The sequence below is a fragment of the Pecten maximus genome, chromosome 19 (genome assembly GCF_902652985.1).
Source record: "Pecten maximus chromosome 19, xPecMax1.1, whole genome shotgun sequence".
Taxonomy (NCBI): Eukaryota; Metazoa; Mollusca; class Bivalvia; order Pectinida; family Pectinidae; genus Pecten; species Pecten maximus.
In genome coordinates, this window is record NC_047033.1 from 16722509 (window position 1) to 16741936 (window position 19428).

The following is a 19428-nucleotide window of genomic DNA, read 5'->3' on the forward strand; positions in this document are numbered from 1 at the left end:
TCTAGGTTATTATTAAATTTCAACATTTAATTAGGACATATTATTAGAGTCTAGATACATCAAGTATCAGTATAATGAAATCGTAGTGACTCAGTAATGTGGATTTACTTTGGGTTATAGTAAATGTATTCAGCAGAATTGTTACCTATGGTAACTACTGATCAGTAAGTATTTTGGCGGTAATCTTATTTTAGCAATTTTCGCACTGAAAGCATTCCACTAAATTCTGACTGTACTAATTGTTGTAGTATATCTACTTTTGTTTCTATGACAATTATTGTTGGTGCACTAATTCATTATTCCACTAATTTGTTATAATTTGGTTTGCACTAAAATTTGTGTGTCAAATTAAGTGTGTTTACAGTACTGTATATATATGATAATAGTAATTCAACACTGGACAGCAATACTTTAGTATTGGGTAAAAATTAATTATGTATTTGTTTGATGAAAAAAGGAAAATGAGAGAATTTTTGTGTCGCCTGAAAAAGGCGACCTATAGGTATCACTATGTTGGTGGAGTCAGCGTTGTCGCCCGCACAATGTTTTCCGTGCAATAACTTTAGTTCCCTTTGGCCAATCAAACTCAAACTTTGTATAGTGCTTCCTTATCAAAACTGGTTGCTTGGAAGTGCTTTTCAGGTTTGTAGTTCGAAGGTCAAGGCCACTGTAAATAAATAGAAAATCTGTCCAGTTCCCTTTGGGTCAATCAACCTAAAACTTCATATAGTGCTTATTGGTTTCTGTATGGAAATCACTTATTTGCATGAAACTTCTTTTGATTTGCAGAGATTGAAACATCTTCATATATGTACATTGAATAGCTTACTTTTAGTTATGGAGATGGGAATGCACTAGATTTAGTGGAAAAAACATGTTTCTCCTAATGTCACATACCTGTTAATATCATATTTCTGTCTGACAAATGCAACATGATATTAAGAGGAATGCACTGTTAGTATCATTGGTGAGTTCATTCATTGCATGGTAATCCATCCGGCAAATCATACAAATTACACTTACACAATAGATACAATGAATATCCAAGCTGTTTATTTTTTTTTAATTCATCTCCTAGCTATAATTACTGCACAGGCGACATGTCCCCTTCCGTGGAATTCTTGTTACTGATGTAAATTGATCCTTATTTTTGTAGATTTGATACAATAACTGTACCATTGATCAAAGAAATGTTTTAACCCTTTCAGAAGCTGACCAGAAAGAGGAAGGAAGTGGATTTGGAAAGATAGTTCCATCAGAGAAGGTATAGTGTGTAACACAATCACTCCACCAATGACTTTTCTTCTCTTTTCACTGTATTGTATTGAAATAATATACAGAATTTAAAAAAAAAATGGAAAGATAATATAATCTTTCTCTTTTATTGAGCTAGAGTGTAACAAGTAAATCTTGGGAGCGTCGGGTTAGACATCTGAGAATCTCTGAGAATTCTTTGTCACACCTTCAGATTGATGTACATTCAGAAAAAGATCTATATGTCAAGCCCCTGTGATTTAAGTAATAGTTAGGTCAGACCCTTACTTCTATAACATAACAATGTGTAATTCCAGTTTACTTGCAGTAAATTGATAGAAAAGATTCTTTTGTGAACTTATCGGGGATTGTTTCTTCGATTTATTTTGTTCGGGCACATAATAGGAAAGGCCTAGAATAAATCCTGATATTTCCAGCTACATGTTGAGTTTAGGTTAGAGACCAGTACACAGGGGTTTGATACATTCTTTTACCCATGAGAATGAAGTATTTTTCCTCAGGGTGTATCAGACTTTAGGTTTGAATAATTCATCCTTGGTCATAGCTACATATACATATATAGGAATACATCTATATGTCAAGCCCCTGTGATTTAGGTAATAGTTAGGTCAGACCCTTACTCCTATAACATAAGAGGCCGGTGGTCGGCTCTTTTTCTATCGGATATGATTTTGCCGACTGCGACCTCTTATTTCCCAAGCACTAATTCTTTGATATAGCTTGCGCTTGAAATCCAGGCGCAACGAAATATGCTTGAAAAAAACACTTAAGTGGTTGACAGGTCATTACAACAATATTGTCTATGCACCATTTATGCAATATATGTCCCAAATATATGTCACAGACACAAATATATAGTATACTCCGGTATAGAACACATAAAATACAAGTCCATCTCGTTGTAGCACTTTTCTGGCCAGTTTTAAAATGGCTGCCTATAGGTTGGTACAAAAAAGTCTAGGGTATTTCAAACGAAACGAAATAATACAGATTTTGTTGTATTCCGCTGGTAGGACATAGCTTCTAATCTATTTTTGTATTAACCGACAAATCATGTGGTATTTATACTTTCACTACCAGCAGTATTGTCTGCTTGAGCTCTGCTTCGTTTCGGAAGAAGAAAACTTCATGTTTGTGTGTTTGCTACAAAATTCTTCTCATTTAATCATGGAATTATGGAAAGGAATATATATTGGACCCTGCTGATCATTTAAATGTAAGTTGACATGCTATATTTTTTCAAAATACGAACTTTGAAAATTTCATCATCAGCATCGCGAAAATTAGCTATTGGCAGTTAGAGGTTACACGGCTCCTGTCAAAAGTATCTTGCCGTGTAAAACTTCTAACATTGTTGGAATAGTCAGACCCTATGGTTAGATATTTCATTCTGTGTCACAGGAATGTATCAAACCACTGGGACCCTGGGGTAAAATATTTCATTAGGGGTCATGTAAAAACATTCATTGTAAGTGATCTTGGAATTAGACCCTGGGTAAAATATTTCATTCTAGGAATGTGTCCAGAATGCGACCAGAACAGATAAGTTGCTTCCCATTGCATCACTTGGTATCTTTACCTTGTGCTCTTTCTTGTCCTTTCCTTTCTTTCCTGTCTGTTCCTTTCATTCTGTGCATTGTTTTCTTCTGTTTCTGCTTGGCATCTGTCCTCATACTCGGCTGTTGGTATCTTCCTGGACACCTGTCTTCATATGGCCCTGGCTGTTATCTCCGTAGATACTCGTCTTCATATGACCGTAGCTGTTGCTGTCCCCCTAGACATGCATCCTCATATGACCTTGACCGTTAGTGTCCCCTACACACCTGTCCTCACTTGACCCTGGATTAGGTGTCCCCCTTTTGCCTAAACATACATCCTCATATGACCCTAGCTGTTATTTACCTAGGCACTCATCTTCATATGACAATGGTTGTTGCTGTCCCCCTAGACATGCATCCTCATATGACCCTGATTATTGATGTCCCCCTTAACATCCATCCTCATATGACCCTGGTTATTGATGTCCCCCCTAAACGTCCATCCTCATATGACCTTGGCTGTTGGTATCCCCTTCACACCTGTACTCACTTGACCCTGGTTATTGTAAGTAATTGTACTGTTTCAGCCCAGTGAAGAAATAGAGATGAAAGACTCGAATCTTCCTTATACAATAGACCCCAGCCTCTTCCTTACAACTGAACAGCTACAGAAAGGCCGCATCTCAACCAGTGGTAAGCCCCTATTGTAATGTTAGAGTTCAATAACATGGTGCAGTAGGATGATGGACATATAGGCTTGGTCATGCAGTTGTGATGTCAAATTAGTGGTATCAAATGAGGTTGTCATAATGCACTCATATATTCATGCTTCTGCAAAAATTAATAAGTTGTTTAAATTAGGAGGTGTTTTAAATAGTATTTTTGAAAAAAATCTTCTGAAAATAAACATTTAATAATTATTCTAAATAACGTAATTTCATAATTAGATAATAAACTTATACTTCTTTCATGATTGTAAAATTATCATGACAAAATACCAGAGATCTGTTTGGTAAACGGGCCTGTACACGTGTGTGCATAGAAAATTCATATACCAGACATTGTAACACTGATTTCAGGGAAGCAATGGAGTAATAATATTTTTATTGCATTTTTTTATTACAGAGATGAAGAATTTCTCTGTGTTTAAGCGATATGATGCTGGTGAACCTACCACAAGGCTCTACATCAAAAACCTGGCAAAACACACCACAGAACAGGTACTGACCAAGAGGCTGACATCAACAAACACTAGATCACGGCATCATTAATCATTTTATTACATTTTTACCAATGAAATATTGAAAATTATTCATTCTATAAATTTGAGGTGATATTTTTCACTAAATGAAAAATATCACTTTTTCGGATTTAACTAATTCAAATGCTGCTTACAAGAGATATTGGGGAAAAGGTAAACCTGACCCGGTAATGTAATTAACAGAATATCTAACAGTATCTTCAGTAATACCAAATATGCACTCGTGAAAAATATCAAAATATTAGCCACACTCGTGAAATATTTTTTTTATATTTAAATACTGAAGACACTGTTAGATATCCTCTATGTATTCATCCTCCATTCTCTACAGATCACATTACCTTATACTCTCTGTACCCCTGGAATATGTCGGGGCAAACTAGACGGTACATATGGTACACACACAACAATCTATTGGATTAACTTTGTGTCAGAGGGAAAATCTGACCAATCACTAATTCAGCTGATTCATTTCTTTTTGAGAATCACAGAGGCTACCAGGTTCAAAGACAGCAGATCTAAAAGATAGTAACATCAAGATTTGTTTGATGTACATCAAAAGATTAAAAATCTAGCTTGTTTGTTTTATCCACAAGACGGTGGTGACTGAACCATTGATATAGCCAAAATATATTCCAGGTGTGCTGGTGAAAAGCATAATTTTGAGGATGCATTGTGCTGTATTGACCTCAATAGAAGTTACTGAATTTAAAATCATTTAATTTAATGACAATTATGACGGAGTTTGATGATAGATTCAAATTTCATTTAACTGAAATAGATATAAGGTTTCCCAAAAGTACATCACTCAGGGTTTGAATACTGAAATCTCTGTGCACTTTTAACACTAGTTTTGCTACATACCCAGTACATATATGAGTATCATATTAAGGTATACTATTCCAGCCTATTTCAGAAGCTAGTATAAGTATAGAATAATGATGTATACATCATGAATCTACATAGAAATGCTATCACAAGATTCTACATTACTAGTGTAACAATAAAATATTGAATAAAACTTGCTGTTTTATTCAGGAATTGGTCAGCCTTTACCTTAATCAAGTGGAATCAGTTCTTCATTTTTGAGTTAATTCTATGCTTAAAGGGGCCTTCCTTCGTTCGCACATCAGAAACATGCATCATTTCTATTATTGAAATATATGTCCGAACGATGATTATATTAGTGTTTGTGTCTACATGTAATGAACTTAACGCCGAAATGTATAGGAAAAAGGTATATTGTATAAAAATACTGTATGTCTTTGTGGTACTTAGGGTTGAATTCAGAATTTTCAGGACTTAATACTCAAAGAGGTTTATTTTATCTTGAGAGAAATCTGCCTTTTTAGGTCATCTGACCCGAAGGGTCAGGATGACCTATAGTCATCATGTTTCGTCCGTCGTCGTGCGCCGTCCGCCGTCCGCCGTGCGTAAACTTTTCACATTTCAAACTTCTTCTCAAAATCAATCCACCAGTGGGATTGAGCTGAAACTTGCCTGAAATGATCCTGAGATGGTCCTGACCAAGTGTTGTTATTTTTCGGGTCGGTCCGAAATCCAAGATGGCCACCATAGCCGCCATTTTGAAAACACATTTTAAACTTCTTCTCATGTTCCACCAGTGCTATTGAGCTGAAACTTGCCAGAAATGATCCTGAGATGGTCCTGACCAAGTGTTGTTATTTTTCGGGTCGGTCCAAAATCCAAGATGGCCGCCATAGCCGCCATCTTGAAAAACACATTTTAAACTTCTTCTCAAGTTCCACCAGTGCTATTGGGCTGAAATTTGTCTGAAATGACCCTGATATGATGCCGACCAAGTGTTGTTATTTTTCGGGTCGGTCCGAAATCCAAGATGGCCGCCATAGCCGCCATCTTGAAAAACTCATTTTAAACTACTTCTCCAGTTCCACCAGTGCTATTAAGCTGAAACTTGCTTGAAATGATCCTGATATGATGCCAACCAAGTGTTGTTATTTTCGGGTCGGTCCGAAATCCAAGATGGCCACCGTGGCCGCCATCTTGAAAAACACATTTTAAACTTCTTCTCCAGTTCCACCAGTGCTTTTAAGCCGAAACTTGCCTGAAATGATCCTGATATGATCCTGACCAAGTGTTGTTATTTTTCGGGTCGGTCCGAAATTCAAGATGGCCGCCGTGGCTGCCATCTTGAAAAACACATTTTAAACTTCTTCTCCAGTTCCACCAGTGCTATTAAGCTGAAACTTGCCTGAAATGATCCTGATATGATGCCGACCAAGTGTTGTTATTTTTCGGGTTGGTCTGAAATACAAGATGGCCACCATGGCAGCCATCTTGAAAAACACATTTTAAACTTCTTCTCCAGTTCCACTGGTGCCTTTGAGTTGGAAATTGGTGAGGATTTTAAGGAAGGAGTGCCAACAAAGTGTTAATATTTTTCCGCCTCATAAAATCATTGACTTGGCAGCCATGGCGGCTATTTGTAACATGATTGTGCAATCATGGTTATCCTGAACAATGCCTATTTTAAACTTCTTCTCAAATTCCCCCAATGGGATTCAGCTGTAACTTACCAGAAATGATCCTGAGATGTCCTTACCAAGTGTTGTTATTTATTGGGTCGGTCAGAAATCCAAGATGGCCACCATGGCAAACGGTGCCAATATATACTTGCTACAGAGAATACATACTACAATTATATAAGGTTTTTAATTTAGAGTCAGATGACCGTTAAGGCCCCTGGGCCTCTTGTTAATAGAAAGATTATAACTTTTACAACTTGAGAAAAATACATATTTTCCTGTAAGTTTAATTTTAACGACCTAAACTTTATTAAAACGAAGGAATACCCCTTTAATACCTCAGCCAGTACTTTCTGTTCTATTTTGAATTTCATGATATTGTCAACTTTTGTTTAATTTAAAGTTGAATCAATTATTCAGTTTAAAATCTGTGAATAATACCTGATCAGCCATTTCTTTCAGTGTATATTGATGTTTTTTTTCAGGATATTGTCAACCTTTATGGACAGTATGTGAACTGGCAATCAGAGCTTCATAAAAACATGTAAGTAATTATTAATAATATAATGTTTTAATAAATGTACACATGTCTACCTAGACTAGATTTTCTGGGCTATAATATAATGCTTTAGTAAATGTAGGCAGGTTTAACCAGACTAAATTTTCTGGGCTATAATATAATGTTTTAGTTAATGTAGGCAGGTTTAACCAGACTAAATTTTCTGGGCTATAATATAATGTTTTAGTAAATGTAGGCAGGTTTAACCAGACTAGATTTTCTGGGCTATAATATAATGTTTTAGTTAATGTAGGCAGGTTTAGCCAGACTAGATTTTCTGGGCTATAATATAATGTTTTAGTATAAATGTAGGCAGGTTTAACCAGACTAGATTTTCTGGGCTATAATATAATGTTTTAGTAAATGTAGGCAGGTTTAACCAGACTAGATTTTTTGGGCTATAATATAATGTTTTAGTAAATGTAGGCATGTTTAACCAGACTAGATTTTCTGGGCTATAATATAATGTTTTAGTAAATGTAGGCAGGTTTAACCAGACTAGATTTTTTGGGCTATAATATAATGTTTTAGTAAATGTAGGCATGTTTAACCAGACTAGATTTTCTGGGCTATAATATAATGTTTTAGTAAATGTAGGCAGGTTTAACCAGACTAGATTTTCTGGGCTATAATATAATGTTTTAGTTAATGTAGGCAGGTTTAGCCAGACTAGATTTTCTGGGCTATAATATAATGTTTTAGTAAATGTAGGCAGGTTTAGCCAGACTAGATTTTCTGGGCTATAATATAATGCTTTAGTATAAATGTAGGCAGGTTTACCTAGACTAGATTTTCTGGGCTATAATATAATGTTTTAGTTAATGTAGGCAGGTTTAGCCAGACTAGATTTTCTGGGCTATAATATAATGTTTTAGTAAATGTAGGCAGGTTTAGCCAGACTAGATTTTCTGGGCTATAATATAATGCTTTAGTATAAATGTAGGCAGGTTTAGCCAGACTAGATTTTCTGGGCTATAATATAATAATTTAGTATAAATGTAGGCAGGTTTAGCCAGACTAGATTTTCTGGGCTATAATATAATGTTTTAGTTAATGTAGGCAGGTTTAGCCAGACTAGATTTTCTGGGCTATAATATAATGTTTTAGTTAATGTAGGCAGGTTTAACCAGACTAGATTTTCTGGGCTATAATATAATGTTTTAGTATAAATGTAGGCAGGTTTAGCCAGACTAGATTTTCTGGGCTATAATATAATGCTTTAGTATAAATGTAGGCAGGTTTAGCCAGACTAGATTTTCTGGGCTATAATATAATGTTTTAGTTAATGTAGGCAGGTTTAGCCAGACTAGATTTTCTGGGCTATAATATAATGTTTTAGTTAATGTAGGCAGGTTTAACCAGACTAAATTTTCTGGGCTATAATATAATGTTTTAGTATAAATCTAGGCAGGTTTAACCAGACTGGATTTTCTGGGCTATACTTAAACTCCCACACTATCTATCACTGGAGTTTCAGGTGAGGCAGCTGTGTCATGTATTAAAGGTACAGCACTCTGACCTACAAGTTGACCTTTGACCTATATCAAAGGTGGAGCTATTTTCACTGGAACTTTACAATTGGGGCACGAGTTCACCTAGGTCAATAAGCGATGTGTCCTGGATAAAAGTACATTATATGTCACTCTTGACCTTTGACCTGCATCAAAGTTTAAGATTGTTTGGGCTCTATCTCCTTCACTTCTCATCACTGGAACTTCATACTTAGGATACAAGTTCACCAAGGTTAGGTAATGTGTTCTATATCAAAGGAACATTGTAGGTCACTCTACAATGGTCACTCTCACCTACATTTCGACTTTTACCTACCAGAACATCAAAGATGAAGCTTGTTAGGCTGTCTCCTATACTACTCGTAACTGGAATTTCTGCTTATGCAGGATTTCACTTAGGTTAGGCAATGTGTCCTGTACCAAAAATGAGTCACTCTGACCTACATTTTGAACTTTCACCTGTATGCGGTTGGAGACTGTAATTCTCTGAATTGTTATGTTCTTATTGTTTGAGGGGACATTAGTAACGGTCTTTATTATGTTTATAACATAATGAATGATTGTTTTAAAGAAATTATTTCTTCTTAAAAAAAAATCACTATTTTGAGGATACAGTAAAAATGAACTGTTCTTTAAAAATAATTAATAATAATATAGAATGTAGAAACACTGAATTCAAGGTCATTGAGCGCCAGTTCAGATAAAATTTCTACAAAACAGGTAAAACTCTCAGAAATCTACATACAGCTGTAGAATTCTTTACATGTTGTTCTTCTATATTCTGCTGTTTTATGAGAAATGACTGTTGAGGCCCATGTTTATTATATATGTATGATTATACATGTAATGTTACCTTGTATTTGACCTTCAGGTTTGATGTAAGACTGATGAAGGAAGGTCGTATGAAAGGTCAAGCCTTTGTGACCTTTCCCACAGAGGAGGCTGCGGGTCGTGCACTAAAAGAAACCAATGGCTATGTTATCAACGCTAAACCCATGGTGGTTGTATCCTTGTTTGAAACTTTTTGAAAACAAATTTTATTTTTCACTTTGCATAGCTCTGTTGACCTGGCATAGAGGTGGTTGGTTATCGGTTTAATGACTCATTACATTCTTCCATCCTGCCTATCATATTTGATATCCGAACAATTTCTTAATCTTTATTCAGATGGTCCAAGTTTTACTTATGTCGATCAGATATCAACAGCTTTTTTCTTAATGTGAAATCAGGGGTTCCATTCTTATTGATAGATATCTTGACTGCACACCTGTAATGTGTGATCATAAGTTGTAGTCTTTGCTGCACACCTGTAATGTGTGATCATAATTTTAAGTTGTAGTCTTGGCTGCACACCTGTAATTTATGATCATAAGTTGTAGTCTTGGCTGCCCACCTGTAATTTGTGATGATTAATTGTAGTCTTGACTACACACCTGTGATTTGGGATAAGTTATATCTATACAGAACCTGTTGGTGAAGAAAACAATTGATCATCCTTGCATCCAACTTTAGTATCACTCATTGACTTTTCAGAGAGCAATGGGTGATTGATTGTCTTACTACCATACAAATACTGTAAAGTCATTTTATTGCATGTGAGTGATGACAATTTTAGAATGAAGTCACCTGAGATCCGTCTTTTCCCTAGGTGGGAAAAAACAAATAATTTGAAAACCTGGGTGGTCGGTGGCACACATGCCTTACACCTAGTCGGCTAGAGTTTCTTTTCCTTGGTCAGATGTGAAAAAGTATAGGGTCACAAGCTGCCTGACCACATGGGTTTTCTCCAGATACTCCGGTTTCCTCCCACAGTAAAACCCCTTCTGCGCTTCCATCCGTACCAAAAAGCCTGATTAATATCGGGTTCTATTACTTGATTTGCAGTTGTTAAATGAATAAAATTCATATTTATAATGGACACAATAATATCTACAGTTTGCTTCATAGCTGAACAGTGAGGTCAAAAGTTACGTGCAATATATATTATGTTATTTTTTATTTGTTTCGAAATGAATTACAAAATACTACCTGTTGATTCTTCCAAAGCATTAAAGTTACAAGTAGAGTACTTTTAAACAACCAATCTAATTCAATGATATATAATGTTATATATACATAATCATGAAATTTATCATGAATATTATTACTAGAAAAAATGCATTATAGAATGTACATGTAATTATAGGTAACTATTGCAGGTCAGTGTTGATGTTCTAGATTTATTTTTTATGTTTTAATTTGAAAATGCCTTAACTCATTTCCCAGCAATTTGCAAGATCAGCAAAGGCAAAAGACTGAAATGAGATATCAGTGATAAAGATGCTGAATGTTCAGGGACAAAATGATTTGATTTCCTTGTGACGATGGAATTCCTAGATCAGGTACCGAGATATGCTAAGAACTGCCCTATGATAACACAGGGGCATCAAAGTACCCTCATAGGGGTGTGGACAACACCTCAGAAGTATTGGGGTGTATTACAGGCGTTCTTTTGTGACCAAGGATATGAACACACCCAAGGAGTTCCAATGAGATCTTAATTGGTCAGGGACATGGACATGATAAACCCAAAAAGTACCAAATGTGTTGCCAAATGATGACCTGAAATGTGAACGTAATAACACCAGAGGAGTACCAAAGGTGTTGCTATGTGTTGGCCAGGAACACTAGAGAAGTACCAAAGGTGTTGCTAAGTGTTAGCCAGGGATCTGAACATGATAACACTAGAGAAGTACCAAAGGTGTCGCTAAGTGTTAGCCAGGGATCTGAACATGATAACACCTGAGGAGTACCAAAGGTGTTGCTAAGTGTTGGCCAGGGATCTCTACATGATAACACTAGAGAAGTACCAAAGGTGTCGCTAAGTGTTAGCCAGGGATCTGAACATTATAACACTAGAAGAGTACCATAAGTGTTGCCAAGTGGTAGCAAAGGATAGGAACATGATAACACTTGAGAACCAAAAGTTTTGCCAGGTGGTGACTGGAGGTCAGAACATGACAATACCTGTGTAGAAACATGGAGTTCTAAAGATGTTTCCTGCTCACTGCTAAGAAATCTATGTGGTAATGATAAAGGAGGATAAAAACTTATTTATCCTGAAAGTGGATTCCATTGTTCTTCGACTGAGGATGAAAAAGAGCTATTACCCATGGCCAGTAACTGAATATATACTTGTCCAAATGTCTTTGCTTACTGAATCCATCTACACAATACATATATTTGCATGCATCAGTTTATTTAGGGACAAAAAAAAATGCAATAGAAAACAAATTTAAGTATCTTGTCTTTTGTTACATCCCTTATAGCTTGTTAGTTTTTGAGAGTGTCCCTCTTCCTTCGCCCACACAACCATCCTGTGCATTCGGATGATTTTGTCAGTGTCACTCCAAGATCAAGACATAGCAAGTTTTCGTTGGTGGTTGTGTCATCGACTGTTACTTTTATCGAATAGTCTCCCTGTAAGAAAAATTACATCAATAAATCAAGGTCAATCATATAAACTTATATGATTAAAGGGAGATAAGTCTGGCATTAACAACTGATAACATAATATTTAATTTTTGCAGGTACATGTACAAGTAATACAAATCCACATTCACTGTTTCTAAACAGAAATGAAGTTGATGTAGTTTGTAATTTTAGCCTATGTGTTGATGTTTTCCTTATTTCACAAAGCATCCGAATAAGGAAGAATAACAGGTCAATAGATGTCACTTAGTTAAACAGTCACAATTCATTGAAGGGGAGGTAACTTGTTAGTCTCCAACCGGTGAAACTGGGGGACTATAAGTTTCCTTCCACATTGTTAATAGATGTTTTCATTAAAGGAGGGGTTAGTTACACTTGGCGGTTTCATTGAAGTAGAGACATGTATATCACACACATGTCTCTGACTGAAGGGGAGGTAACTTGACAATTGGCAGTGTCATTGAACTAGGGAAGTTTACTTGTTAATAGACTGTCTCATTGAAGGGATGTACATGTTTATTGTTAATTGTGTTAATTGACAGTTTAAGTGAAGGGAAATTAACTTGTTAACTGGCGGTTTCATCTTTGAAGGCGAGGTTACTTGTTATTTGGCGTTTTCATTGAAGCGGGGAGTTTTTTTTTTGTTTTTTTTTAAATAGGCGTTTTCATTGAAGGGGTAGTTTGTTATTGGACGGTCTCCTTGAAGGTTAGTTAACTTATTAAATGCCGGTTTCATTGAAGGGGAGTCGTGTTAGGCGTTTTCATTGAAGGGGAGGTTACTTGTTAGTATACGGTTTCATTGAAGGTGAGGTAACTTGTTCATAGACGATTTCATTGAAGGGGAGGTTACTTGTTAAGGGACTATTTCATTGAAGCACAGGTGCCTTACTCGTTTTATAAAATAATAACATATAAGAGTACATATATTCTCATTTATATGTACTCTTAGAATATATGATATTATTTTTTAGAATGAGTCAGGCACCTGTGATTCAAGGTGAGGTAACACTTGTTAAGAGACGATTTCATTGAAGGCGGGGTTACTTGTTATAGGGTGTTTTCATTTAAGGGAGAACATTGGTTAATAGGCACTTTCATGGAAGGGGAGGTAACTTGTTCGTTGACGTTTTCATTAGAGGTGAGTTAACTTGTTATGGGACTGTCCCAGTGACTATGAACTTGTACTTTAATAACTAATATACTTACTGACGCCACCCAGCTGAGAACTGACGGAATCTGTGGGAGATTTATGGTATATTCGTGCAGGTTAAGAGAGGTGACTTGAAGTGGACATAGTCCAGGGTCAACCCTGATGCCGGCTGAAGTCAGCATGGTTTTCATCTGTGTAGCAAGGCCTGTTGTAATCGACGCCCAGTTCTCTGTTTCCATCGTATTCAAGAGAGAGCAAAGGTCGGTGTACTCACTGAAAGACAGAAAGTTGAATCAATATGGCTGTGATTCTAATGGGATGGGGGTATTTTATATTTAGAAAGAAATTAATGTAATTTAACAAGTTCCAGCATCCATTTGAGTTCAGTTACGTGCCTCCTAAAACCTGAAGAGTTCTGATGTTTTATAGGCTTTTTCTAAAGACTTTTTTGACCGATAATTGGCCCCATTTCCAATTGAAATTATTTCCTATTTAGGCCAAATTCCCAAAATTAGCCGTTTACCCCTGAAAAACTCTTTCCAAATTCACCAATTTTCTTCCAAAATGAGGCAAAAAGGCCTCATCCCAAACTTGGGAGAAAAAACTCTGGTTTTGTCGGCCATTTAAAAATCTGATAGGGGCCGAGTAGACCGATACAGTTACAGAAATCTTCGGATTAAATCCGCCATATCAAGTTTTTAAAAAGCCGATCAAACAGAAATCTTTGGATTACATTCCCCTGTACCCCCATTATTGTTTGAAGTCTATTGTGGTTATTTGAGTCGTGCATGAACACTCTAATTATGGTACAAGTCTTAAGATATAGCCTTTCGATGGAAATTGAGAGTTAGATACAGTATGGACAATGCATTAATTAAACTGTGCCATGTAGTTGTTTCGTTCATCTATGACAGTGATACTACGGGTAGAAAGCTTTCATATTATTGGTCGAATGATATATGTCAACAGCTGGACGGGAAAATTTAATAGCTTTTTGGCTGCAAATATATTAATCACTTGTATTCCTGTGTTCAAGAGGAAATGTAAAAAACATATGAACCTTGCATAATAAAAATTTATCTGTTGGCACAGGAAGCATGTGACTGCAATATGCCATTTTTGACAAGCAATCATAAGAATCGATCGTTATTATGTTGGCTCACCCACAGGGGCATGTCTAGTTTTATATTACAAAAAAATAGTCAGAAATACCTATATATATTGGTATTTCTGACTATTTTTTGTAATATAAAACTAGACATGCCCCTGTGGCTCACCCCTGCCGTCACACAGTTTAGTGTCGTGGGAGAATAAAGATAAGTCGTAATCCAATGCATGCGAAAGTAAATTACCGTTTATGTCTTTTATTTAGGGAACGAAAGTTACCATATTAAATCTCATCTGTCGCTACAGGTTGGTTTTCTGTCCTAAAGCGATCGATATTTAGCAGTATCGTCACTTTGACCATGTGTTGAACATTCGACCAAACGAGAACTGACACACAGGTTCCGTCCATTAACAAGACAACACAGAGTGAAAATGATAGGCACAGCTATCTACTCGATGTTAATTTATAATAGTTGACGATAGGGACTTCTTGTCTGGTCGGGAGTAAAATGTGGCAGGGTTGGAGGTACTATGACTTTGCCCATATACACTATAGTTGGTGGTATAAATTGTTAATTATTCGTAGGTACAAACATCCTCGATTCTCTAGTTACGTTCATTTTGGCTCTATGTACCCCTAGAATGTTTCGTGGGAAAAGCCAGAGCAAATGTGATTTGCGACAAGAAATCCTGGTCAATCACTAGGTTGGTCCTTTCCTTTTGAGGATTGCTGAGGAGCGACAATCATGGTTAAAGCCCGTCAATTTAACGTTATAACAGCCTACAACAGGTACATATGCTCAAGATGACTGTGACTGAGCCTTCGATTTCGGCATGACATAGTGTAGGGGTGCAAAGAGCGAAAGTGAACGCAGCGCCTGGAGTGCTGTAAACACATTTATTTTGGCACACTCGAGCGCATAACTTGATCTAACCAGATAATTCGCAATGACAAATTGATGCATTTTCAGCAATTTACAGCAATTAACGAAATCATTTGAATGCTTTCAATGCGAAAATTGCTGACGTTTACAGTATCGAGAATGCAGTATAATGTGATAGGTATCCTAATTCACACAACATTTCATTACACTGATCCATTAAAGTGGTCCTGTCCGGTTCCATCATCTCTCGACCCGTCTATGACCTTGGCTGCTATAAGACCCCTAACGATTTAGGTGTCATGTATTCATGGGGTGTACTTTGATTATATCGGATTCCTAAAGTTCATAAGGTTTCTGTATAAACAACGTTTTCTTGCTGGCTCGACTGTTTGTTTAACTACCCTTATCTAAACTTCATATCACCTTTGTTGGTACAGTTAAGTCAAAGCTGCAGTTCTGTTTGGAACTGATAATGACAGAAAAGGAATTGTGTGGATTTGGAACAGCTTCAAAGATCTGTTCATTGATGTCTTGAAAGAAAGCTCCTAAAGAACTTTTCTTTCAAGAAAACGTTGGATTTTTTTCTACTCATACACTGCCATTCCCCATTACAAACGTAAGGAACACCTTCGTCCTCTTGTAATGAGACCTTGCTTTTCCTGTAAAAATGTAAATGCGAACGGCGATACAAGTACACAACTATGAAATTCATGTTTAATTTTCTTGAGATTGGTAACCAGATCTTCCGACAAATCATTGGCATTCTATTGGAACAAACTGTACCCCTCTATTGGCCGACTGGTTACGCTTATATTGAACATCTTATTAGAACAGGTAACGGATACCTTGCAAAGTCCTAGCCCGAGTTTTTCCCTCTAGACATGGTGTCAGGGCCAGAGGAAACTCGGGCTAGCAAAGTCCTTGAATTTCACCTTGTAATTATATTGACGATATGTAATGTGGATGTCGATCGGTTATACCCTGTAGATCTTGAAATCAGGGGCGCTACGTACTACGTCACTACTACGTCACTGCTCGATCTTTACTGGCTATGAAACCAATAGGAACAGGTTACAATCAGCTGTATGATTAGCGTGGTGATTTCAGCTTCCCTGCTGTTAATTTTCTAGATAGCAACATCCCTGCATCCCCTACATTTGATATTGTTCCCATTATCACGATTTCCGTGATATATATATCGACTACTGACACAAGGTTTCGAGAGAATTAGGTGAACAAAGACCATTAGGAAAGTAAAACAAAACAAAACCGTGGGGAAATGTTATGGTCGATACCGTGGTCTCGTTTTGAAATATTCTATTTCCTTGCGCGAGACGTCAAGTCAGACGTGTCGATGTTTGTTGATATGTCTAGTGGTTCCGTGGTTTTGATATACCTCTGTGTATCACTTTCGACAATAAGTTACACTGGCCTGAGTAATATCACTACACAAATATATATTGAGAAAAATACAGTAACTGTTTAATCATGATATCATGCTGCATTGGTCAATAGGAAATGCCGGTCTCTGGAAATGACCTACTTAGAAATAGCTGCGTTGATCATTTCAAAATGCTTATAATATATCGCACATAAACCACAGGCGTCTGCAACTGGTAAGTGTTTATAGAAAAAATATTAGTCGGAGTAGGGGCTACATTGTTTTACTGTAAATACTAACCAGATGCCCGTGCATAAACTTTATATAAGTTTTCATATAAACACCCAAGATATGTTATTTAATAAACCAGATGTCATATACATGTTTATAGCTATTACATAACTACTTGCTATTTAACTCTGGACATTTCTCCTGGAGTAGATATCAACTTTGTCGTATGTAAAAATGACATACCATGATCCTAGATGCAAGAGGCATGGGATGGGGACGCTGAGCAGGAACGTATCACGATGAAGGCTGATTGTCAGCTTGGCGCTGTTAATAACGCGAGTCGTGTTTCCGCGCACAGAAAGTTTTAGAACGCCGGGCAGTTCGACAGGGTCAGGGGTCACCTCTATCAAGTCAATGACTACAGCCGGATTGGGAGCTGAAAATTGAAAAATAAAATCAGATCAATCAAAACTGGACGTAGATAAGGTGTGTGTTCTTGTTTTGTGCGAAATATAGACATAATCCTATCTTGGTCAAGGAAAAGGCACTTCTTATTCGGGGATCGAGTGAAGAGGTTTCAATTTATATAAAGCGCAAAAGAATTTAATGTTGTCGTCGTTAACCCCTGTACCAGGGTTTGCTGTTATAGTGTGTATCATCAATTGTTACATGCAATTTTCCATTTCTAGATAGTATTTCTCCTGCTTCTATCTACGGTTTCACTCAGTACTACAAGTGTGTATAACTTCTTGGAGAACTATTTATTTTTCAAGAGTCGGGCACCTGCATGTGTGGTCATCACAGGTGTGAAGTGCAGCCTTAAAGTCTGGTAATCTAAACTCCTTGAACTAATTACAAATAAATATGAGAATTATAATGTTGGTCTATTAGAGAGATCTTTGAAATTCTAAAAGTTGTGCATGCATTAGAATTCAGCTGAGCAACTATGGTCCAGGTTGCTAACTAGTCTAAAATGAAACTGAAATCGTGATTTTTATTTCTATGTTTTTTTTTGTTTTTTTTTTTATCTGACTCTGTATCCATTCAAGCTGGTATTTAAAATTGCAACATTAGAGTAGGGCTATATAGGCTACCACATACTGACCGTTGGTCACTGTGCCTCCGCCCAAACAAGACTGGGACAGTCTGTATGTGTAAAATCCAGAGTTATTGGTAAGAGTTATAAAACTTATTTTATATTCTCAATTTTAATTGTAATTCTAATTTTCTAGAGACGGGGAAAGCCCAGCGTAAACAATAAATAAATAAATAACAGATATTATCCCTATGGACGTTAATTCTGGCCGATTTAATTCATCCCTATTTCAGACATTAGAGATGTTTATAACCTTCCGACAGATAATCAGTTTCAAAAGCCTTGGGTATACAGATTATCAAAAAAACATAAATCCTGGAATTTCATTTTCTGAAAACAAACTTTTAAATCCAAACGTACGTTACACTCTCGGTATCCATGTACATGTATGTCGAAGATGAAATCAAACAAATAAATGGACATGTTCTACTGATACTTTCTAATGCTTTATACTGTTTTAAAGACTACGTATATACTTGCTAGACCACTGTCTACGGCTACCTCAAATCCATGAGAAAACAAACATGTGAAATCTTAGATAACACTGTTCCCTTTGAAACGTCCTGTACAGTAACTTGGTCATATTAAACATGAAGAGTATACATGTGTCGCCTTTATAAAAAAAAATATTTGTCTAATATTGAATTTTGGAGTTTATCAGCCGGCACTGACAATCGGATAGAATTTATGTACACTAAGCAAGCAGGTCTTGTGAAATGCTTACCTATAAAATTATGTCCGATTTTTTCAAGCACTCTCTAACATTAAATCAAAGATATACTGTTCAAACCCGTGTATGGAACTGTATAATATACATAATTTTATATGATAAACATTATTTAAACCTTCAAATTCAATAACACTTGCAATGTATTAAAAGAAATCTTTTAACAGCTTCCGACTACGCTGCTGTGGATACTTACTGGTGGCACAATTAGACCAAGTGAAAGGCTTCGCATTGACTAAAACCAGCAGACTGCATATTACTAAAAACTCTGTGATTCTCGACATTTTTTATCCGAATGTTCCACGACTCGTTGGCCTGTAGTGTATGCGTGAACAAAGTACTATCAGATGATAGAATACCGTCGAGTCGGTTCTTTGGAACACTATCCAAGGATTTAGGTCAACTAACTAGTTCATGATCTTAGTATTATCTACATTTTGTATACGCACGATTAATACTAAACAGGTCAGTTTCCGTCTGGTCCTGACAACGAGGCTATGGTACAGTCGCTATACAGGCATTGTTAGATTCCTCTCATACAACACAAATGACGAAGGAAGACAACTGTTTGACTCGTGCCCTGACCGGGCCTCGAACTCACGATCTACGGCACCCAATCGCCTACCCGCAGCTTATACCGCTGCGCCAAATCGGCGTTCTTGAAAAAGAACGTTTCAATGGCGCAGTGATGGTCGGCCCGATACCCTGATATGATCATTGTGGAAGTCTT

The 19428-nt window shown here is 36.6% G+C and overlaps 2 protein-coding genes across 3 annotated transcripts in view; one reads left to right on the forward strand and one right to left on the reverse strand.

The window, feature by feature from the left end:
- Nucleotides 1-12295, forward strand: part of LOC117317307 (RNA-binding region-containing protein 3-like) — a 34009-nt gene extending 21714 nt beyond the window's left edge. For both annotated transcript variants that reach the window (XM_033872092.1, XM_033872093.1), the window contains exons 10-15: nt 1209-1264; nt 3401-3506; nt 3939-4033; nt 7067-7125; nt 9523-9655; nt 10917-12295. In XM_033872092.1, the coding sequence (XP_033727983.1) occupies nt 1209-1264; nt 3401-3506; nt 3939-4033; nt 7067-7125; nt 9523-9655; nt 10917-10949 (482 nt within the window). In that variant the 3' untranslated portion in view covers nt 10950-12295. The remainder of the gene's footprint in view (nt 1-1208; nt 1265-3400; nt 3507-3938; nt 4034-7066; nt 7126-9522; nt 9656-10916) is intronic.
- On the reverse strand, nt 11873-19228 carry LOC117317308 (ganglioside GM2 activator-like). Its single transcript, XM_033872094.1, has 4 exons — nt 18895-19228; nt 17119-17311; nt 13329-13545; nt 11873-12110 (listed from the first exon to the last, which is right to left on the reverse strand). The coding sequence occupies exons 1-4, from the start codon at nt 18980-18982 to the stop codon at nt 11964-11966; spliced, it is 645 nt and encodes a 214-aa protein (XP_033727985.1). The 5' UTR covers nt 18983-19228; the 3' UTR covers nt 11873-11963.
- Nucleotides 19229-19428: the final 200 nt, after the last annotated feature.

Excerpts from the sequence above, each read along its gene's own strand:
- LOC117317308 (XM_033872094.1), bottom strand. The coding sequence starts at position 18,982 with ATGTCGAGAATCACAGAGTTTTTAGTAATATGCAGTCTGCTGGTTTTA. Across the intron at positions 17,312-18,894 it reads TTGGTCTAATTGTGCCACCA|CTCCCAATCCGGCTGTAGTC; the intron begins GTAAGTATCCAC and ends TTCAATTTTCAG. Across the intron at positions 13,546-17,118 it reads CTCTTGCATCTAGGATCATG|TGAGTACACCGACCTTTGCT; the intron begins GTATGTCATTTT and ends TCTGTCTTTCAG.